The sequence below is a fragment of the Lissotriton helveticus genome, chromosome 1_1, assembly GCF_964261635.1.
Source record: "Lissotriton helveticus chromosome 1_1, aLisHel1.1, whole genome shotgun sequence".
NCBI classification, from domain to species: Eukaryota; Metazoa; Chordata; class Amphibia; order Caudata; family Salamandridae; genus Lissotriton; species Lissotriton helveticus.
Window position 1 is genome coordinate 140,921,318 of NC_136057.1, and position 18,468 is coordinate 140,939,785.

At 43.6% G+C, this 18,468-nt stretch overlaps 1 protein-coding gene across 1 annotated transcript in view; it reads left to right on the plus strand.

Moving 5' to 3' along the window:
* The window catches only part of GRK2 (G protein-coupled receptor kinase 2), a 264,477-nt gene that overhangs the window by 214,552 nt on the left and 31,457 nt on the right, over positions 1-18,468 (plus strand). The window contains exons 15-19 of the mRNA XM_078657665.1: positions 2,743-2,843; positions 5,529-5,595; positions 5,948-6,043; positions 13,479-13,641; positions 14,644-14,780. Of these exons, the coding sequence (XP_078513791.1) occupies positions 2,743-2,843; positions 5,529-5,595; positions 5,948-6,043; positions 13,479-13,641; positions 14,644-14,780 (564 nt within the window). The remainder of the gene's footprint in view (positions 1-2,742; positions 2,844-5,528; positions 5,596-5,947; positions 6,044-13,478; positions 13,642-14,643; positions 14,781-18,468) is intronic.

Consider the following 18,468-nt stretch of genomic DNA (forward strand, 5'->3'; position numbering starts at 1 on the left):
CAGAGCCCTGGAGAAATCGGGCATCCAAATCCCAACGAACTCTACCTGGCGATTTGGCTCTTGAAATTTGGTTATTTACAATTTTACCACCAGACAGTATGAATATCCTAAAGGAGGCTAGGAGACCTACCACTAGGACATGTTATGCAGCAAAGTGGAAACGATTGGTTATATACTGTAGCAATATCAATCCCCTTGATGCTTCAACCCAAAACATCATCTGTTATCTCTTACACTTACAGCAATCTGGATTAGCTTATACATCCATTCGGTTGCATTTAACAGCAGTAGCTGCATACTTACATAACAGACTACACTTCGCTCTATTCAGAGCATCAGTGATTAAATCCTTTATTGAAGGACTAAAAAGAGTAATACCACCAAGAGCTCCGCCTGCACCAGTATGGAACTTGAACATAGTCCATTTGGTCTCGCGTTTAAGGGGAGGTTACTCTTGTTTTACCTTAAGCTGTGTAATGATTTTGGGTATTAAACTGCGCCTTTTCTACACTTGTGTTTCAATAAATGTTTTTGCATTCACAGAACATGTTATCAATAGAAAAATTAAGTTGCCTATGGACTTCTGTTAATATTATATAGTGCTGTAGATTTAAATATAATCCACCCTCCACTCCAGAGGCCAGCAGTAATAGTGCATATTTTTCTGCTAAGTACACATTAGTTAAGAAATCACAATGTACACGGCGCACACACAGTTAGTCTACTCTCACCCGCTGAGTTATAAACAAATCTAAGGTGTAGTCGGTGCCCATACCCTAAAGGAGGAGTCCCACAGCATCCTGTGACATGAAGCTTCTTCGAAGGAAAATAACTCGTAGTGTTCAATGCCACCACAAGGTAGCATGAGCATGCAAGGAATGTGCATCTACAGCACTACACACTATGAGCAGATACTTACAGGGTAAGTAACATTTTCCATACTAGCTATGAATATAAAGCAGGCAGTGTCACTATTGCTTTGAAAGAAGCAGCGCCAAAGCATGCTAAGCGATGATTTACCAACCACATCACAGACTTCTTACTGACTCTCTGGGGTTTCTTTTACACTTAGGATGCTGATACTGTTCTGGCGAAGACCTCTGTTGATAAGTGCTGGAACTCGATTTTCCCAAATTTTCTCCTTCCTGTATTAACTTACTGCAAGTCTGAGACTGCTTCTCTAAACAAAATAGAACATTGGGAGACCTTTAACCACTGTGAGGTGACTTTAACACTGCCAGAGACATCACCTGCAGCTTATTAACCAGTGTAAGGGGATGTCACTCACTCTTCTATTAACCGTGTAATCACCTTGAAGTAACATCTTACACCATTCGAGATATCACTCGAATCCACCTGGATAACCAGCATTGAAAGACTTTTCCAGCATGAGATCTTCCCTAGATTCACAACCCTAAAATACCTTTCCCACATTAGGAGTAGATCAAATATGTTCTCTTTACTTAAACACTTTTTAAAATCTGCCATTCTTTCCTCCAGCAGGACTTTGTTGCTATAAGAGTCTGAGCTTGTTGAAATGCTAACTCTATTATTAAGGTCATTTGGAATAATCTGAATGTTTTTTTAAATCCATTATTTTTGTGAGGATCTCTGAACGCTCCTTTTTATCTATTCATTTTCTTTCCAAAATCTTTGAGTGTCCAATTTTTCCCTTTTTGCAATTATTTTGGCTTTTGGCCATCATTTGAGACCAGAAACATCAGATTCCAGGTGGTCTGATGTTTCTACTTTGTATGCAGTTATTGCATTTCAGTGACTGAGTATTGCCTGGTGTAAAGAGATTCTATGATCCTAATGAGGGATAAAGGCAGCCTTCAGGAGAGGTGACCATTTAACTGTGACTAGAGAGTGATTTCTTATTGGCTGACCCCATGTCCATTCTCTGGGAGGATATAATGACGAGGGGAAGAGTGCACCTGCAGGCCTGCCTGAAAGCTGTGTGCTTCGCTCGAGCATTATGGCGAGCTATATCTCAACAACATGTTTTACATTATGGAGAAGAGCGTTGTTTGGCAGCAGCATTGAGCTGCTCTGGCTGGCCGTCTGGCCCCGCCCAGTGGACCAGCTTGAAAGGACCAGTGTGTGGGCAGTGTTTTTTTGTTTTGTTCCTGTGGGTAGTGACTGGATCAAAACAAAACACACACATTAGTCTTTTCAGATGGGCACAGCTGACAGTGCCCAACAGCCTGCCCGGCCAGGCCAGTTCAACAGTGCCTGGAAGGCGGCCTGTGTTGAGTGTTCTCTGGGCGTGTGTCAAGGAGGCACTTTGTCTCTGGGCAGGGGCCCAGGATCCTCTTGCTCTCTGGATATGTGCCAAGGATGCTGCTGGTGGCTGGGCGTCTGCTAAATAAGACCTTTTCTGTATCTCTTGGTCTCTTTTTGCTGAGGAGCCTATTACGCCAAGGGCGCCCCTAACCTGGCTAAAGTGGCTTCATTGCAGTAGGATCTGAAAGAGCCATACATATCAGCCCTGTCGTCCTAGTCGTAAAGTGTAACTGATGCCACAGATGTCTTACAAAGCGGTTTTAAAAAGTGTTTAAGTAAAATGTCCTGGTATCCCTCCTGATAAAGGAGAAGGCATTTTGGGATTAGGAATACAGGGAGATGTGGATGCTGGAGAACTTCAGCTACAGATATAAAAGAAGTGTCTTTTTTTTTTTTCTCCTCTGTTCATACCGACTCATCTCTGATGCCTTCCCTCATCTTCTCCAAACATTGCAGGCAGTGGAACTTCCCGATGTGTTTTCTCCAGAGCTGCGCACCCTGCTCGAAGGGCTGCTGCAGCGCGATGTCAACCGGCGTTTGGGCTGTCTGGGCAGAGGGTGAGTGTCTGTGCGTTCCGCTCTCTGGGCCTTCTTTCCTTTTGGGTTATTCTGATATATGTTGCTGTCTCTCCTTGTCATGAGATGTTAGTCGCTAGAGACATACATATCCAACTCGCCTTATGACAAACCTCTAGAGCCGCGTGTCTTACAGTCATGAGTGCCCGATCCGCAGCTTCTCCGCAGTATGGCCCAGGTGCACAGAGTGTATAGATTCTGACTTCTCTCATTACAAAAAAAATAGTGGAAATGTTCTAATGCAGAATAAGAAAATCCAAATAGGAGCCATTGCACAGTAATCCTATAGTGAATTTTATGATGGGCTGTGAAGTCTGTCATGTGTCACACTGACCATACATGACTGACGGCCCAAGTTTTGAAAAGCCCAGGTTTATCAGTGTGAACATCTTCTAAAGTCATATGCTGTGCATTATCCTGCCATGTACTACTGGGTATGGAATTGTATCAAGTCTTTAAAAATGTTTGACTTTGCACGTCGACCATAGGTAAATTCATAGTGGCTCCTAGTTTAGGCTGGACTGTTCCCATGAGGCACATGGCCAAGACTGATTTGCATATAGCTGTGTCTGAACTGGGGTGGTGATGTGAGCTAAAGAACGATGATGGATTCAACCCAGATCTGTGACTGGGGGTGAGTGTCTGAAAAGTTTCAGCGCTCCGTCCATCATCTCCTTGTGTTTGCTCCCTTTGAGGTCTACCATAAGCCCAATATGTCATTATCCTGTAACAAGCATCCAGCTCGTATGTTCTATCTAACGAACAATCACAATTTAGAAAGGTGTTATGCATGCTCCCATTTTAAAACTAAAACTCCAAACACTAGAAACAAATTGGGGTTAGTTCATTGGGCTAAAATGGAAGTGTCAATGGATTAAGGTTGGAAAAAGTCCAAGAAACATAAGACCTCTATTTTAGGAATGGTTTTGTTTCAGGTTGAGATGGAGGTAACCACAGTTGAAGATCCCAAGGGGAACATTGACTGACTTGGGTGTTGAAGTTCTCAAGTTACTTGTTTGAAAAAATCTCACTAAGCCTTCGAAAGACCCTAGACCATTAATGTCTCAGTGATCAGCTGTTCGGGCACAAAGAATCAACTTTCCATTCGAAAGAAAAACTCTCTATGTCAAACCATTCCAAATTTGAGTGGTCATTGAGAAGCAAAAATACCTCTCTCAACACTGGAAAAAAAGAAATCCCTCGAGACAGAAAAACGCATTTACTGCAGAAAAAACTGTGTTTGAGGATGCCCTTTTAGAACATAACTTGGAAGACAGTCTGAAACTCATGGAAAAATCCAGGCCACGCCTTTCTACATTCCCAGAGGGGCAGGAGAGTAGGAAGATAATTTAGAAAAAGAGTGACTTCTAGAAATGCCTAATAATGTAGAGAAAGGTGTGCCTCACTTACAAGAAAATGCAGGTTTAATATGGCATAATATAGACACTGATTCCTCCTAGGAGGAGATGGAACTGTATCCTTCAAGAGCATCACCTCCAGATGACATGGCGGTTTATCACAGGGGTATCCAAAGGGTGGCAGATACTTAGGAGGTACAACTAGAAGAGAAACAGGAGTAGTCCCCCTCCCTTAGAGACTCTAGAGCCCTATCCAATGAGCAGGTTGTTTTCTTGCCTATGTTCCCAAATAGAATAAAGAATAGAAGAGGATTCACTCTGCAAAAGAGACCATTTACTTGCCTGTAAACTCATTCAATTCATTTTGGAGTTTTCATCACTTCTAGGTTCACGTGCAACCCTCCCACTTCCGCGGTGAAATATAGCGTATATATGAAGAAGAAAAAAATCCAACATGTTGGTCACATGAAGGGACATTATGGGCTTATGGTCAAGGTCATATTCTTTGACACCCATCAAGAGCAGGGAAAACATTTGTAATGCAGCACTTCCAGACCCAGCCGCTAGATTGTGACCAGACTTTTAATCTAGAAGAGCTTCATGCGGTTTCTTATTTTCACTCTTTTGAGCCCCAGCCTGATCATTGGTAGCAATTCTCCTTTGGAAATCTGAACGATACCAACACTGGAGAACTGTTTCTACAAATAGTAACTCATTTCATATGGTTCACCCTCATTCCATGTTTTTCCACAGGGACAGCGCTGTCCTCTGTTGCCTTCTTTCATACAAGTGTGTCAAATGATGATAGAGAAGGGCAGCTAGATTAAAGTCTGTCTGTTTTCCTCTGTATTTAAACCTACTGAGATCCTGGCCATGTTCAAATACTGCATGCACTTAGTGTCAAAGGCAGCACAGGTCCTTCTCCCTCACACCCCATGATTCGAACTGCCCGAACGCTCTTCATCAGGGATAAACTGCCCATAAGGCACCCACTCGCCTGGATACACCGTGCCCCAGCGTGGGTGGCACTCTTCAAATATAAGATCAGTGTAGGAGATCACTAAAAGGCCCTTTGTCCTGGGCAGTGGCTAACAAACACATCAAGTTCCCTGTGAGAAATAGGGTGACATCACTTCCTGTTTTCCTTCTTAGGCCTTCAACCATATGACTGTCACCTTTTCTCTTTTTCATTTCTCTGTTCCCCTTGCTGACCCACCTTCCTTCACTCTCTGCCTTTTCCTCTGCATCTTTCTCTTATATGTTCTCATTTTTGTGGTATCCCTGACCTCTTCTCTCCTTGCCTCTTTAGAGCACAGGAGGTGAAAGAGGAGCTGTTTTTCCAAGGCCTGGACTGGCAGATGGTCTTCTTACAGAAGGTGAGGTTAGCTGCTAGTGCTCTAGAGGTGCACATGGGTATCAGGAGTGAGGCATGGAGGGTGGTGAACCATGTTTTAAAGTGACTCTAAGGCAGCAAAATGTGGCTGGCAGATGTACCCTAGGTTAGCAAAACTTGGGAGTGAGAAAGTCAAATGTAAATAAGATTCTTCAAGGGGGCCTGAGTACTAAAGCAGTGGGCTGAAGAAGTAATAGCGCAGTGGGACTGGAAATGGATGTGAGCCACATCAACTAAAGCAGTGCATGAGGTAATTAAATGGCACATGATGGGGAAGTGGGTTTCTTCGCCTGTGTCTTACCACTCGTGTTTTAAATGCCACTTATTTCATGCAGTATCCACCTCCGCTCATTCCCCCACGAGGGGAGGTGAACGCCGCAGACGCCTTCGACATTGGCTCGTTTGATGAAGAGGATACCAAAGGCATTAAGGTAACAATTCTATGTTCTTGTGGTCTGCTCTGACCTGGTCTCCCAAATTGGGAGGCAAATAGACAAGTCTTTAGTGCTCCAGATTCTGTTTATCTGCCCAGAGCTTCTCAGTGCTGATAGTGACCACAGCTGACCCTGAGCATTACCTCAAAATAGACTGAAGAGGTGGATCAGCTTGGCATTGCGCCTGGGCAAGCCCTGGCACTGCGCCTACGAAGCTTTCTGCTGCAGGATGCTATGCCCCAGCCAGCTCGAATGTCATGGGGTCTAATGCTGGTTCATCTTTCCCATCTCTGTAAGTGACAGCTGGTGCTTGGAAAAGCTTGAGATGACGGAAGGAGGGTGCCATGCTCCAGATCTGAGACACGCATACATTTTAAAGGCTCACTTTAAATGTATATTGGCTGTGCAGTTACTAAGCGTTGCTGCTGTTCCTCAAGATGATCCATTTGTGTAGTCAGCTGGTGCCTGCTTCACCTTCTACAACTCTGTGCCAATTTCAACCAGCACGTATCGTCCTGTGGGTTAACACACTTGCTGCTGTGACACATTCCAGGTCCTTTGCCTTTTTTAGATCTGCATTAAGAGTGGATTTGAAAACTCAAGCTTGGTGCGCTGAGAAAGAATTTGAAATTCGGCACATTTATTAGTTGCCTTTTGCTTTTCTGCCCAAGCCTGCTTTTCCTTCCTATGCGATGCCGTGCATTTTAACTACTATTGCATCATTCATAGGCCGTCACCTTGGCCTTAGCACTGTTCATCCTGGCCTCTTACCCTGTACTCATTCTCCTCTCTCCCAATGCCTCTGCCTCTACTCCTGTTCCATCATCCTCCCTTTTCATTGTTTATTCCATGTGTTGCTTCCCATTCCTTACATTTGACTTTTGTCTTCTTTATTTACTGTTGTCTCCATCTCTCTGCCTCTAATTCCGGGAAACAACCACCACAACGCGGCAGTTTCCACGGAAACATTAACCACGCATGCATTACAACGCATGCATGGTTACCATTACCATTACCATTACTCTAATTCCCTGCTCTTTCTAAATGTCCTCACTACAAATGGAGGCCAAAATGAATCTCAAACTGACCTAAAAGCAATGACCGTCAAGATGGCATTCACAACAAAGTGTAGATGCTGAGGAAGAAAGTGTGCAGTAGAGTGGATAAGAAGACGAGGTCCATATAGAGGAGAGGTTCAACAGGGCAAAGCATCACGTGTTTAGTGTTTTGCTGAAGAACGTACCAATGCAGGGGCTAGAACTACTTGGGATTGAGAAACACAGAGAAGAACCTAAAAGTAAAGTTGATTTGTTTTGAGATAGGGATTAACATCTAGTAGACATAAATGAGTTCCTGCGCTGATCAAATTAGTTGCTGCACATTCAGAAAGAGTGAAAGACTGTCGCAAACAGGTCCCATCGTGTTGTAGAGCTGAGCTTCAACACAGATACAGTTGAATCCCAGCATACACAGAGCAGAGTCCAAGCACAGATGAGCCGAGGGCATCTAAATATATTGTTGAGCTCATTTACAGACAATTTATTTCCTGTACTGAATAAGAGTGGATTCCTTGGTGTTTATATATAGAGAGCCAGTTCACAGGCCAAGTTGACCTATTCCAGTACTCATTCCAACAAAGTAAAAGCTGATCTCTGTGGAGACTGATATACTTTGCACCAGCTCATGTTCAGTGAAAGAACCACAGACCTCTCTCACAGGTTAGTCTTCCACGTGGCCTGTCTCTGATAGGAAGAGAGGAGGAGGAAGTGGGAAGGAGGATGACACAGAGAGAGAGAAGGGACTGATGTAAGAAATTGTGGAGCGAGATAGAAGAGATAGAGAATAGTGAAAAAGAAGAAAGCCAAAGTGAGAGAATATGGAGGGAAAAGAGGAGAAAGAAATGAGTGGAGAATGTGACTGAGACAGTAAAGAAGAGAGGCGTGTGAAATGAGAGATGACAAAGTGAGTCATTTGTGAACAAGCAGTACAACAATGATGCTAAAGCACATTATACAGCAGATTTCACCGATTCCCTTCACTCCTTTCTTCACTAGACATGTGGGTGTCGTCTTGTCAGTGGGTGATACCGATGCTGGCAGTGGGTGGCTGCTGCAGGTACTAATCGATAACTAAACATTCTGGACACCAGCACCTGGACGCCTGGTGACCTGAGTTTGAATCCAACTCTGACTGAAATTTGTGCAGTTATGGGCAAATCAGTTAATCTCACTGTGCATAAACTTTAAATATGAGAGATGCTAGTGTAAGTGTGTGTGTAATTGAAAGAGTTGAACCCCCACTTGAGATCACTTCCCATAATGCATTGGTCTGTGCAATATAAATATCAACACACACTTGTTTTTACATTGTGACCAGGTATTCCAGTTGGTGAATGCCCCTATCTTTTGAGCTCTTGGTGACCCATTGTCATTTTATGACAGCCTATTATAAGCCCCCAATATATGTATTAATCCCAGTACATGCTCCACATCATTATGTGATTCATATAAGTCTACTACTCTGTGTCTGTGAGAGGATGTTCATGTGCTCATTGGGAGATCCTCCCAAAACCTCTTTTTGTTCCTTGGAACCGTTTATTTATTGTTCGACTTATGTTGCATTTACTAAGTAAAGACACTTTGTAATAAGGCTTCAGTACTTTCTTTTCTGTGTATCAAAAATGAAGACCAGACACAGGACTCAGTGCTTAATTTGAGATGGTGGTTGCTGGTGCTCGGCACCTGCAATTAATTGGTTTCCGGTGGTCATCAGCAGCACTTAATTGTCATCACCACACTTAAGATGCTCTGCCACATGGTGGCGCTGTGTAGTAAATTACTTCTCTACTGTTCTCCACTGAATAACTCTGTAGAATGTACCATGACATCATGGAATATCTGAGTGTCTCTCTATGCTTAGTGTCAGTTGGTCAACTGAGGCTGAGCGGCTAGGAGCCTGCTCCTGGTGGGGCTACATCTATACCTTCTATCTTCTCCTACTCTCCTATCCTAGAACCAAGCTTCATTAAAGGTTTATCTACTTATACAGCTGGACTGTGTATCTTCATTTACCACACGCTGCTCATCTACTTTATAGATGAGCAGAGCAACGTTTGTTTATGAATACAATATGCATTAAAAAAATACTAATAGCTGCTTCCGGCTCCCCAGTCGTTCCTTTAGCTTTAGGGACCTGGAATAATCTGAACTGTCGTACTTGCAGGCCAGAGGATGGTTAGTAGTTGTTTTGGTACCCTCATTGGCAGCGATGACGGGCAATGGATGGTGCAAGCTGCAGCGGCCTCCTGGTCAGGGTCCTGCCACTTATTATTTTAGAAACCAAGCCCTGTGCAGACTTCTGATGCGCACAGGTCTGGTGGACACACTTGAAGCTCCAATGGTGCTAAATGTCTCAGGGGAAAGCACTGGTAAAGCCAAAAGATCTGGCTAGAAAATACACGCATGCATCAATTCTGTTTGCGTGCGTTGTTAGCACATCAAAGACGCATATTGGCACGGGGAGATTACGTCATAATTGTATGTATTTTTATTTTTAAAATTAATGAAATAATGAACAAAAAAAAAGACATATTGGCTTTGCTAATGTGTGTTCTCACACTGGATCAGAGGATGCATCCACCCTCATTGCTTGAAGTGGTAGTCTCCAAACCCCCCCCCCCCCTAGGGAGTTCAAGTCTAGTTGGCCCTTTATTCGGCTGTGTGGTTGCTGCCGTCCTCATGGTGGATGGAACATCATTCCTTGGGTGTCCTCTAAGCGAATCAATTAAATTGTCATAAAACGAGCTTTCTTGAAGTGAAACTCATGTATACGCATTTTGCTAACTTTATGCTCTTCGTGCAGTTAAAAGCGCTCCGCTGTCAATGCAGCGTCCAATCTCTGGTCTTGCATCGTTTGACTGTCCGTGACATCGACGTAGCGCGAGCTCCATCTTGTGGCCATTTGGCAGAAAACACTATTCGATGTTCCTGTATATACGGCACGGGAGAGCTCTCGGCGTGTTTGCGTGCCACTGACGTCACACGCAGACGCCATCTTTATTTGGGACAACCTTCTAATTTGTATTTTTTGTATTTAAAAAGCCCGGAATTAAGCCCCGAGGCGTCTAGGCGCGTAACCTGAAAGGCAGTAACTGGAGGGAGAAGTAGACCGGTTTAAACCTAGGAAAAAAGATGCTACAGGATAAAAAGCCAGGATTAAAAAAAAACGGAACACCCACCCAATATTGAACAGGTGTGATGCGTAGAGCCATTGAAATATGCTTTATCTTACCTATATTCGCTTTCAAAAATACATCGGTACAGTAATTCTGCAACCTTTTGGAATATTAAAGCAGTGGTTGCCAGTCATTAGGCCTTGCAGGACTTTATTTCCTATTTTTCTCTGACATTAATTATCGGGATTCTTGACGTTTCATTAACTTTGTTAAACTTTTCAGTTTCTTTAAAAAAAATCAATTGTGACTCGTATCCTGATGTAAATTCACGCACTATTTAACGATCTCCTGTTTTTCTGATCAATTTGCAAACCCCATCTCTTTGCACTTGCATCATGCAACAAACAAGCATAGGTACATATCTAACAAAATTGTCTGTGATTAATGGTTTGGTTTTCGCTCTGATTTGTTAGTAGTTACTGAGGATATGAGGAATTAAGGATTTAACTTTGTCGCATAGTGACATACCAGTATGCATGCAATGAAGAGATGGATAAGGTAACAATTTTGGCAGCCAACACTGCACTGAAACAGATACTATTTTGTGCAAGATTCTTAGTCATGTACAGTTAGTGATAAAGCCCAAGTCCCAATTCCCTATCCTACTGAATGTACCTAAGCCTGATAAGGCCTGGAGTAAGCTGCCCATAGGTATCTTAGGTTCTGCTGTAGTAGATGGAGGCATTCTGAAGTATGGCATTTTTGTGATGGATTTTGATAGCTGTGGCCAGAATTTAAATGTGTGAAAGTCGCTAGTAGTGCCAAAATAATTTGATTTTTGAGTCTGTTTTGGCAGAAAGAGTATTCCCGGTGAGATCTTGTTAGATAATGGAACCATTTCACACCCCTACAGTTTAAAGGGATTTCGAGTCACCTAGGTGTGAAGCACTCTAGAACTTCTTTTTATCCCTCGAGAAGCAGTAGTCTGACTGAAAGTTTTAACAGAGTTATCAAAGAAAATTTACAACTGGCAAGGACTAACAGATTGGATAGTGTACAAAAGATAGGAAAGCTTCTTTGCCCTGTGAGAACTGCTCCGAATGCCATTCCAGGGGTTTCACCTTTTTGTGTTGCTAAGGGAAGAGGATCTATTCATTTAAACTGTTGAGGTCTTAGACGAGAGAATTTTCGTTACCGGATAGAAAGTTACAACAAATAGGTAGCAAAAAATGACATACCCACTCTAAATATGTGGAAAAAGAATAGGGAAATCAGGAATTTCAGTTGGAGATTATGTGAGAGTAAAAGTTTTGAGAATAATACCGAAAGACTTTTCTGCTCCCAAACGAGCTATAGAGATGACCAGTGTGATGAAACTGAATTATAGTAGGTGGCAGAAATATAAAGTGTCCATAGTTTCATATCTTTCCAATGCCGGGAAATGACGAAGTGTCTCATTATGGGAAGATATTGAAACACAAGAGAATGTTGTTGAGAGAGTGCAGGACTTTGTAATGAACATTACATACAGTTAAAATGTCATTTGTGTTTCACATGGTCTTTCATCTATGATTTTTATTGTGTTTTGGAAGATGCATCTAAGGAAAGCTGTCTTAGGGGGGAGGTGTGTTGGCGCGTCTGTTGCTTTAGAGTTAAGACGTTTGTCTTGAATATAGAATGTAGATTAATCATACTGTGCATATCATGAGGAAATAGGAATGTAGAATTTTCGGTGTGGAAGTTTACTATTGTGATTTGAATTTCGAACCCACAAGCAGCTCCTTCCCAAGCTCTTCCTGTTGTCTTTGTATTCTGAATAAAAGAAAACCTACAGAATCCAGCGCCATCTTTACAGATATTTTTCCATTCTCATCTGTTTGCATGCATCTGGAGCGGGTTTGTCCAGCCAAACTGCTCGGAACGCAGGCACCCTTAGAAATGTCTCCTCCTTGTTGGGACTCATTCACGAGGAGCAGTTTGAGTACTATATAGCTTCAAAATCAACAATGAGGGAGAAAGAAGCATAAACGGGAGGTACACTCAGCTTCCTGGGTTAACATCTGAAAAAATCTGTCAGTGCACCCACACCATTCTCAAGCAATTAGTCTCTTCTCAAAATAGTGAGACCCTCAGTGACTACTTTCCTTCAGTGGTATATATTCTCCACTAGAGTACTAGCAGTAGTCAGTAGCGTCATCACAAGGTCTCGCCTCCACCTGGAGGTAGTCTTTCTCTCATAAGAGACATGGTGGGATCTGTGCATAACGTGAATTAAAAAACGGGGACCAGGACAAGGTTAATAGTGTCAGATGTGCTGAAGAAGTTTAGTCTGTCCTTCACATCCAGTAGGTGATCATAAAAAAAGGTCGACATGTTTCAGCCTACTTTTTCGAGAACAGACTCTTAATTCCTTGAGAATGGTTTGGGTGCACTCCCATAAAAAAAAAATTCCAGATGATTACTGTCTAGCTCAGCAAAATGCACAGGCCATCTCTGACTATAACTGTCCTTCTTGGGTAGCTGCTTATTAAAAAGAACAAGAAGTGATGGTTGAAAAGCTGCAGTGTCAGCCAGCAGGAATTACTCTGGACTGCATTCCAGTTTTTCTGTTTTATCCTTGCTGTGCCATTGCAGAAAGACATTAACTATATGAACATGACCTTTGTCCCTGACCTTACAAAACCTTGTTGCTAGTGTAGGTCTCCTCTCTATCGGCCACAATCCACCCCAGACTATCCATACAGAGCACCTGTAATGCATTGGATGCCTGAAGACAGTGGCCATCCCGCGTCAGCATATCCAGAGCATAGCACCAGTGAGCGCTACCTTGACAAATGGGCCAAGGCAGTAATGGGTAGGTGCAGCAGTGGGAGAGCCTCAGATGGGAATCAGCAGCAGCCTTGTTATCGAGCAAGGTCAGGAAGGAACACTGCTTTCTCTCCTTTAATACGGCCTACAGCTGGTCGCCACCATCTATTCTGTATATAATCGATCAAACTATATGATATGCCCTTGACCTGTTCACTATTCCCAATTCACAACACCTAACTTTCATTCACTTTCTGTGCCATTATAACATGCAATCTGCCTGAAGTAAGCCTTTTAGCAACGATGCTGCCATAAAGGAATTGATAAAATAGATACAACTTTAATAATTATATATTTCCCTGCATGTGGCGACTGCTTTGTGACAAGGCCTTGTATTTCCTTGCCCCCTGGCTACATTGCCTCAAGATCTGCCTCTTTTCTTGCTTCCAGTTATTAGATAGCGACCAGGAACTTTACAGGAACTTTCCTCTCACCATTTCTGAGCGGTGGCAGCAGGAAGTGGCGGAAACCGTGTTTGACGCGGTGAACATGGAGACCGACCGGCTGGAGATTCGCAAGAGGGCGAAGAACAAACAGCTGGGACACGAGGAAGGTAAGAGGAGCAGATGAACAGTCACAGTGCTAGTCTGCCTTCAGGGTGTCTCTCAACGCATGCTCAACTTGCGTCTCCCAGCCTGCATGTCAGTCAACACAGCAACAAGCCATCCGTCTCTGGCCCCAGAGCATGCATTCCCATCAAAGTCCCCCACAAGGCTGATCCATGTCAGATTTTCAGTATATCCACCTGAGATTAAATGAATGTAGTTGGTGGTATTGAAACCTTTAGTGTGGGGGACTTCAAAAGGGGACTCGAGACCTGGCTTTTAGACTGAGACCAGCAAAAACTCTGCACCTGGATACCCTCAGCGCTTTATAAATACTGATTGATTGATTCTGCCCTCTTGGGTCTGTGTCTTACACTAGTGCTCTGGGGCCTGTGCCCCTGCTTAGATGCCAGACAGCAAGGATTCTCTACCCCAGCTAGACCACTAATCTCCTACATACTGCACACAAACATCACCCCTTAAAGTCAAGGCCTCTGCACTACATCAGCATAGCCGGCGATCTTGCTCTTTTGCGTATTGAGGCTCTTTTCCTTCCTGTCCCTCCCCTTCTCAATATTCCTGCATTACCTCCTTGTGTTCTTCTTTTTTTGTTTGTTTTCTTGTTAAATGAACTTTCTTTTATCTTTCTTTTCATGACCCCCTCTCCTCTTCTATCTTCTGTTCCTCTTCCTCTCTTCTTGTTAATTGCAATTATCTATCATCACCTTCTTCCTCCATATCACCTTTTCCTTCGCCCCATGGCCTACACTTTCTTCTTTTCGTCCTTTAACTGTTTTCGCCATTCCCTACTTGTTTTCTCACAAATCTTATTTCTCCCTCTTTGCTTCCTCTCCTTTTGTTGTGCTTGTTCTCCCTGTGGTGCATTTTCATCCTCTCTCTGATTTCTTCATGTTTAATCCACTCTCTTCTTCCTGTTGACTGCTCTTTGTACCATTCACCTCTTCCTCCGTCTCTGCTGTCCTTCAATCTCTCTCCTCTTTGCACCCCAGAGTACGCCCTAGGAAAGGACTGCATCATGCATGGCTACATGTCCAAGATGGGGAACCCCTTCCTGCTCCAGTGGCAGCGGCGATATTTCTACCTCTTCCCCAACCGGCTCGAGTGGAGAGGGGAAGGAGAGTCTCCGGTAAGACCATATTCTTTCTCCATCTCCACCCCACCTCCTCTATCTGGCATGCACTCTATGCTCCTCTTGTGAATAGATGTGCACACATGCGGGGTCTCCATGCCGCTAGTGAAACCTGATGACTGTGGTGCACCTTTGAAATCTGGAGCTGTTTGCTTATTTGGCTGTTTTGGGTGAACAGCTGTTCCTTTGAGTCTGTTGAGTTCTGTGACGCCATGCAGCACTTGTGCCATGGTTATGGGGTGAGTTGTGGGGCTGTGTAACCGTGCCTCTCTGCCATCTTCTAAGATATTTCTGGGGGTCCTGGGGCCGTCTGTGGTTAGTGGGCAATATCCTGTGTGGGTACTGACATTTACACTGCCTCCCCTGAGCACAATACTTGTGTACTCCCATTGGCTACCAAGTCACTTCTTTTGGGCACTTCACTTTCTCAAGGTAGCGAGACCAGACAGTCGGTGGAGGAGCTTAGAAACTGTGATTCAGTCCTACACAATAAATAACAACCACATCAATGCCCAGTCAGTGCCTTATGTTTGAAAAACAAGATTACTTTTAGCAAAAGGTAGGTAAATATAATGTTTAAACATTAGCTCAGAAAAGAAAACCAGGCAGTGAAGGCTTATCTGGGGCTGAAATAGTCCTCAAGTGTTGCTATTGCTTCTTATCGCTGAAGTTTTCTTTTAACCTGGATCCTGCAGCCACTGTGGGTAAGAAGACTCAAAATAAGGAAAGTTTACACTTTATTGTAGAGCCGATCTGTCGGCAAAAGTAAAACTCAACTGGCCAAACCTATTTAAGAGACACAGACCAGAGCAAAGGTTTGAGAAAGAACACAAAGGCAGCAGAAACCCTCATATTAATAAGAGTCTGGTGAGTCTGGTACTATCCTACATACAACGCACCTCCCCTCTCTAAACCGCTGAGTCTTATACTATTCTACATACAACGCATCTCCCCTCTCTAAACTGGTGAGTCTTATACTATTCTACATACAACGCACCTCCCCTCTCTAAACCGCTGAGTCTGATACTATCCTACATGCAACGCACCTCTCCAAACCGGTGAGTCTTATACTATTCTACATACAACGCACCTCCCCTCTCTAAACCGCTAAGGCTGATACTATCCTACATACAACGCACCTCCCCTCTCTAAACCGCTGAGTCTGATACTATCCTACATACAACGCACCTCTCCTCTCTAAACCGGTGAGTCTGATACTATCCTACACACAACGCACCTCTCCTCTCTAAACTGGTGAGTCTTATACTATTCTACATACAACACACCTCCCCTCTCTAAACCGCTGAGTCTGATGCTATCCTACATACAACACACCTCCCCTCTCTAAACCACTGAGTCTGATACTATCCTACATGCAACGCACCTCTCCTCTCTAAACCGGTGAGTCTTATACTATTCTACATACAACGCACCTCCCCTCTCTAAACCGCTGAGTCTGATACTATCCTACATACAACGCACCTCCCCTCTCTAAACCGCTGAGTCTGATACTATCCTACATACAACGCACCTCTCCTCTCCTCTCTAAACCGGTGAGTCTGATACTATCCTACACACAACGCACCTCTCCTCTCTAAACCGGTGAGTCTTATACTATTCTACATACAACGCACCTCCCCTCTCTAAACCGCTGAGTCTGATACTATCCTATATACAACGCACCTCCCCTCTCTAAACTGGTGAGTCTGATACTATCCTACATACAACGCACCTCCCCTCTCTAAACCGGTGAGTCTTATACTATCCTACATACAACGCACCTCCCCTCTCTAAACTGGTGAGTCTTATACTATCATACATACAACGCACCTCCCCTCTCTAAACCGCTGCATCTGATACTATCCTACATACAACGCACCTCCCCTCTCTAAACCGCTGAGTCTGATACTATCCTACATTCAACGCACCTCCCCTCTCTAAACCGCTGAGTCTGATACTATCCTATATACAACGCACCTCCCCTCTCTAAACTGGTGAGTCTGATACTATCCTACATACAACGCACCTCCCCTCTCTAAACCGGTGAGTCTTATACTATCCTACATACAACGCACCTCCCCTCTCTAAACTGGTGAGTCTTATACTATCATACATACAACGCACCTCCCCTCTCTAAACCGCTGAGTCTGATACTATCCTACATACAACGCACCTCCCCTCTCTAAACTGGTGAGTCTTATACTATTCTACATACAACGCACCTCCCCTCTCTAAACTGGTGAGTCTTATACCATTCTACATACAACGCACCTCCCCTCACTAAACCGCTGAGTCTGATACTATCCTACATACAACACACCTCCCCTCTCTAAACCGCTGAGTCTGATACTATCCTACATACAACGCACCTCCCCTCTCTAAACTGGTGAGTCTTATACTATTCTACATACAACGCACCTCCCCTCTCTAAACTGGTGAGTCTTATACTATTCTACATACAACGCACCTCCCCTCTCTAAACCGCTGAGTCTGATACTATCCTACATACAACACACCTCCCCTCTCTAAACTGCTGAGTCTGATACTATCCTACATACAACGCACCTCCCCTCTCTAAACTGGTGAGTCTTATACTATTCTACATACAACGCACCTCCCCTCTCTAAACTGGTGAGTCTGATACTATCCTACATACAACACACCTCCCCTCTCTAAACCGCTGAGTCTGATACTATTCTACATACAACACACCTCCCCTCTCTAAACTGGTGAGTCTGATACTATCCTACATACAACGCACCTCCCCTCTCTAAACCGGTGAGTCTGATTCTATCCTACATACAACGCACCTCTCCTCTCTAAACCGCTGAGTCTGGTACTAATTTACATACAACTCACCTCCCCTGAGTCCTACATAGAACACACCTCCCCTCTCAAAATAACAAACGAAAAAAACTGAATATTACAAGCAGAAATGCAAATATTAACAGCAACTTATTAATAATAAACAACATAGCGTTGAGTTGTTTTGGAATTTGTGATTCTCTGAATGGTCTAGAATGTGGAGTTGTTTTATTCTGTGAAATCCTCAAATCGTGTTGCATTTCACCATCTTCTTGAACAATCCCTGAAGCGCTTGACATCGCACAGAGAGCATCAACTCTACTAAACCAGGATTTAAAAACACATCCTGGACATCAGCACTGAAATCAATCTTCACTTTTGCATGTCTAGACACCCCCCACCACGAGCCATTGTTTAAAAGAGCAGAAGTTTTACATACAAAAACATCTATAAAGCTCTTTCAAAACTTGGCTCACCTTTGTTTTTTTTTGTTTTTTGGAAAACCTTTATTTATACAAAAGTGTACACAGCTATTCAGCCGAATGGCACGGCACGGCAGCACATTAAAAGCATAAACTTAGCGGCACACACAGATCATAATATCAGGATACCTGAGGTTTAATTTCCATTTTAGAATCAGGATGAAATTGAATAATACGAATGAAATTCCCCTATGGAATAGAAAAGAAGGGGGGGAAGGAATCCGGTGCCAGACTTTAAAACATAATCATCGAATGAGCGGGCCAAATGAACGAATCCGATACATATAACGATATCAATTAGACGAGTGACTTAGGATAGGCAGGCATACAATCACTATGTGCAACCGTCAAGCGCCCGCCCATTGCTACCAATGACACAGAGAGTGTTAAGGCACAGG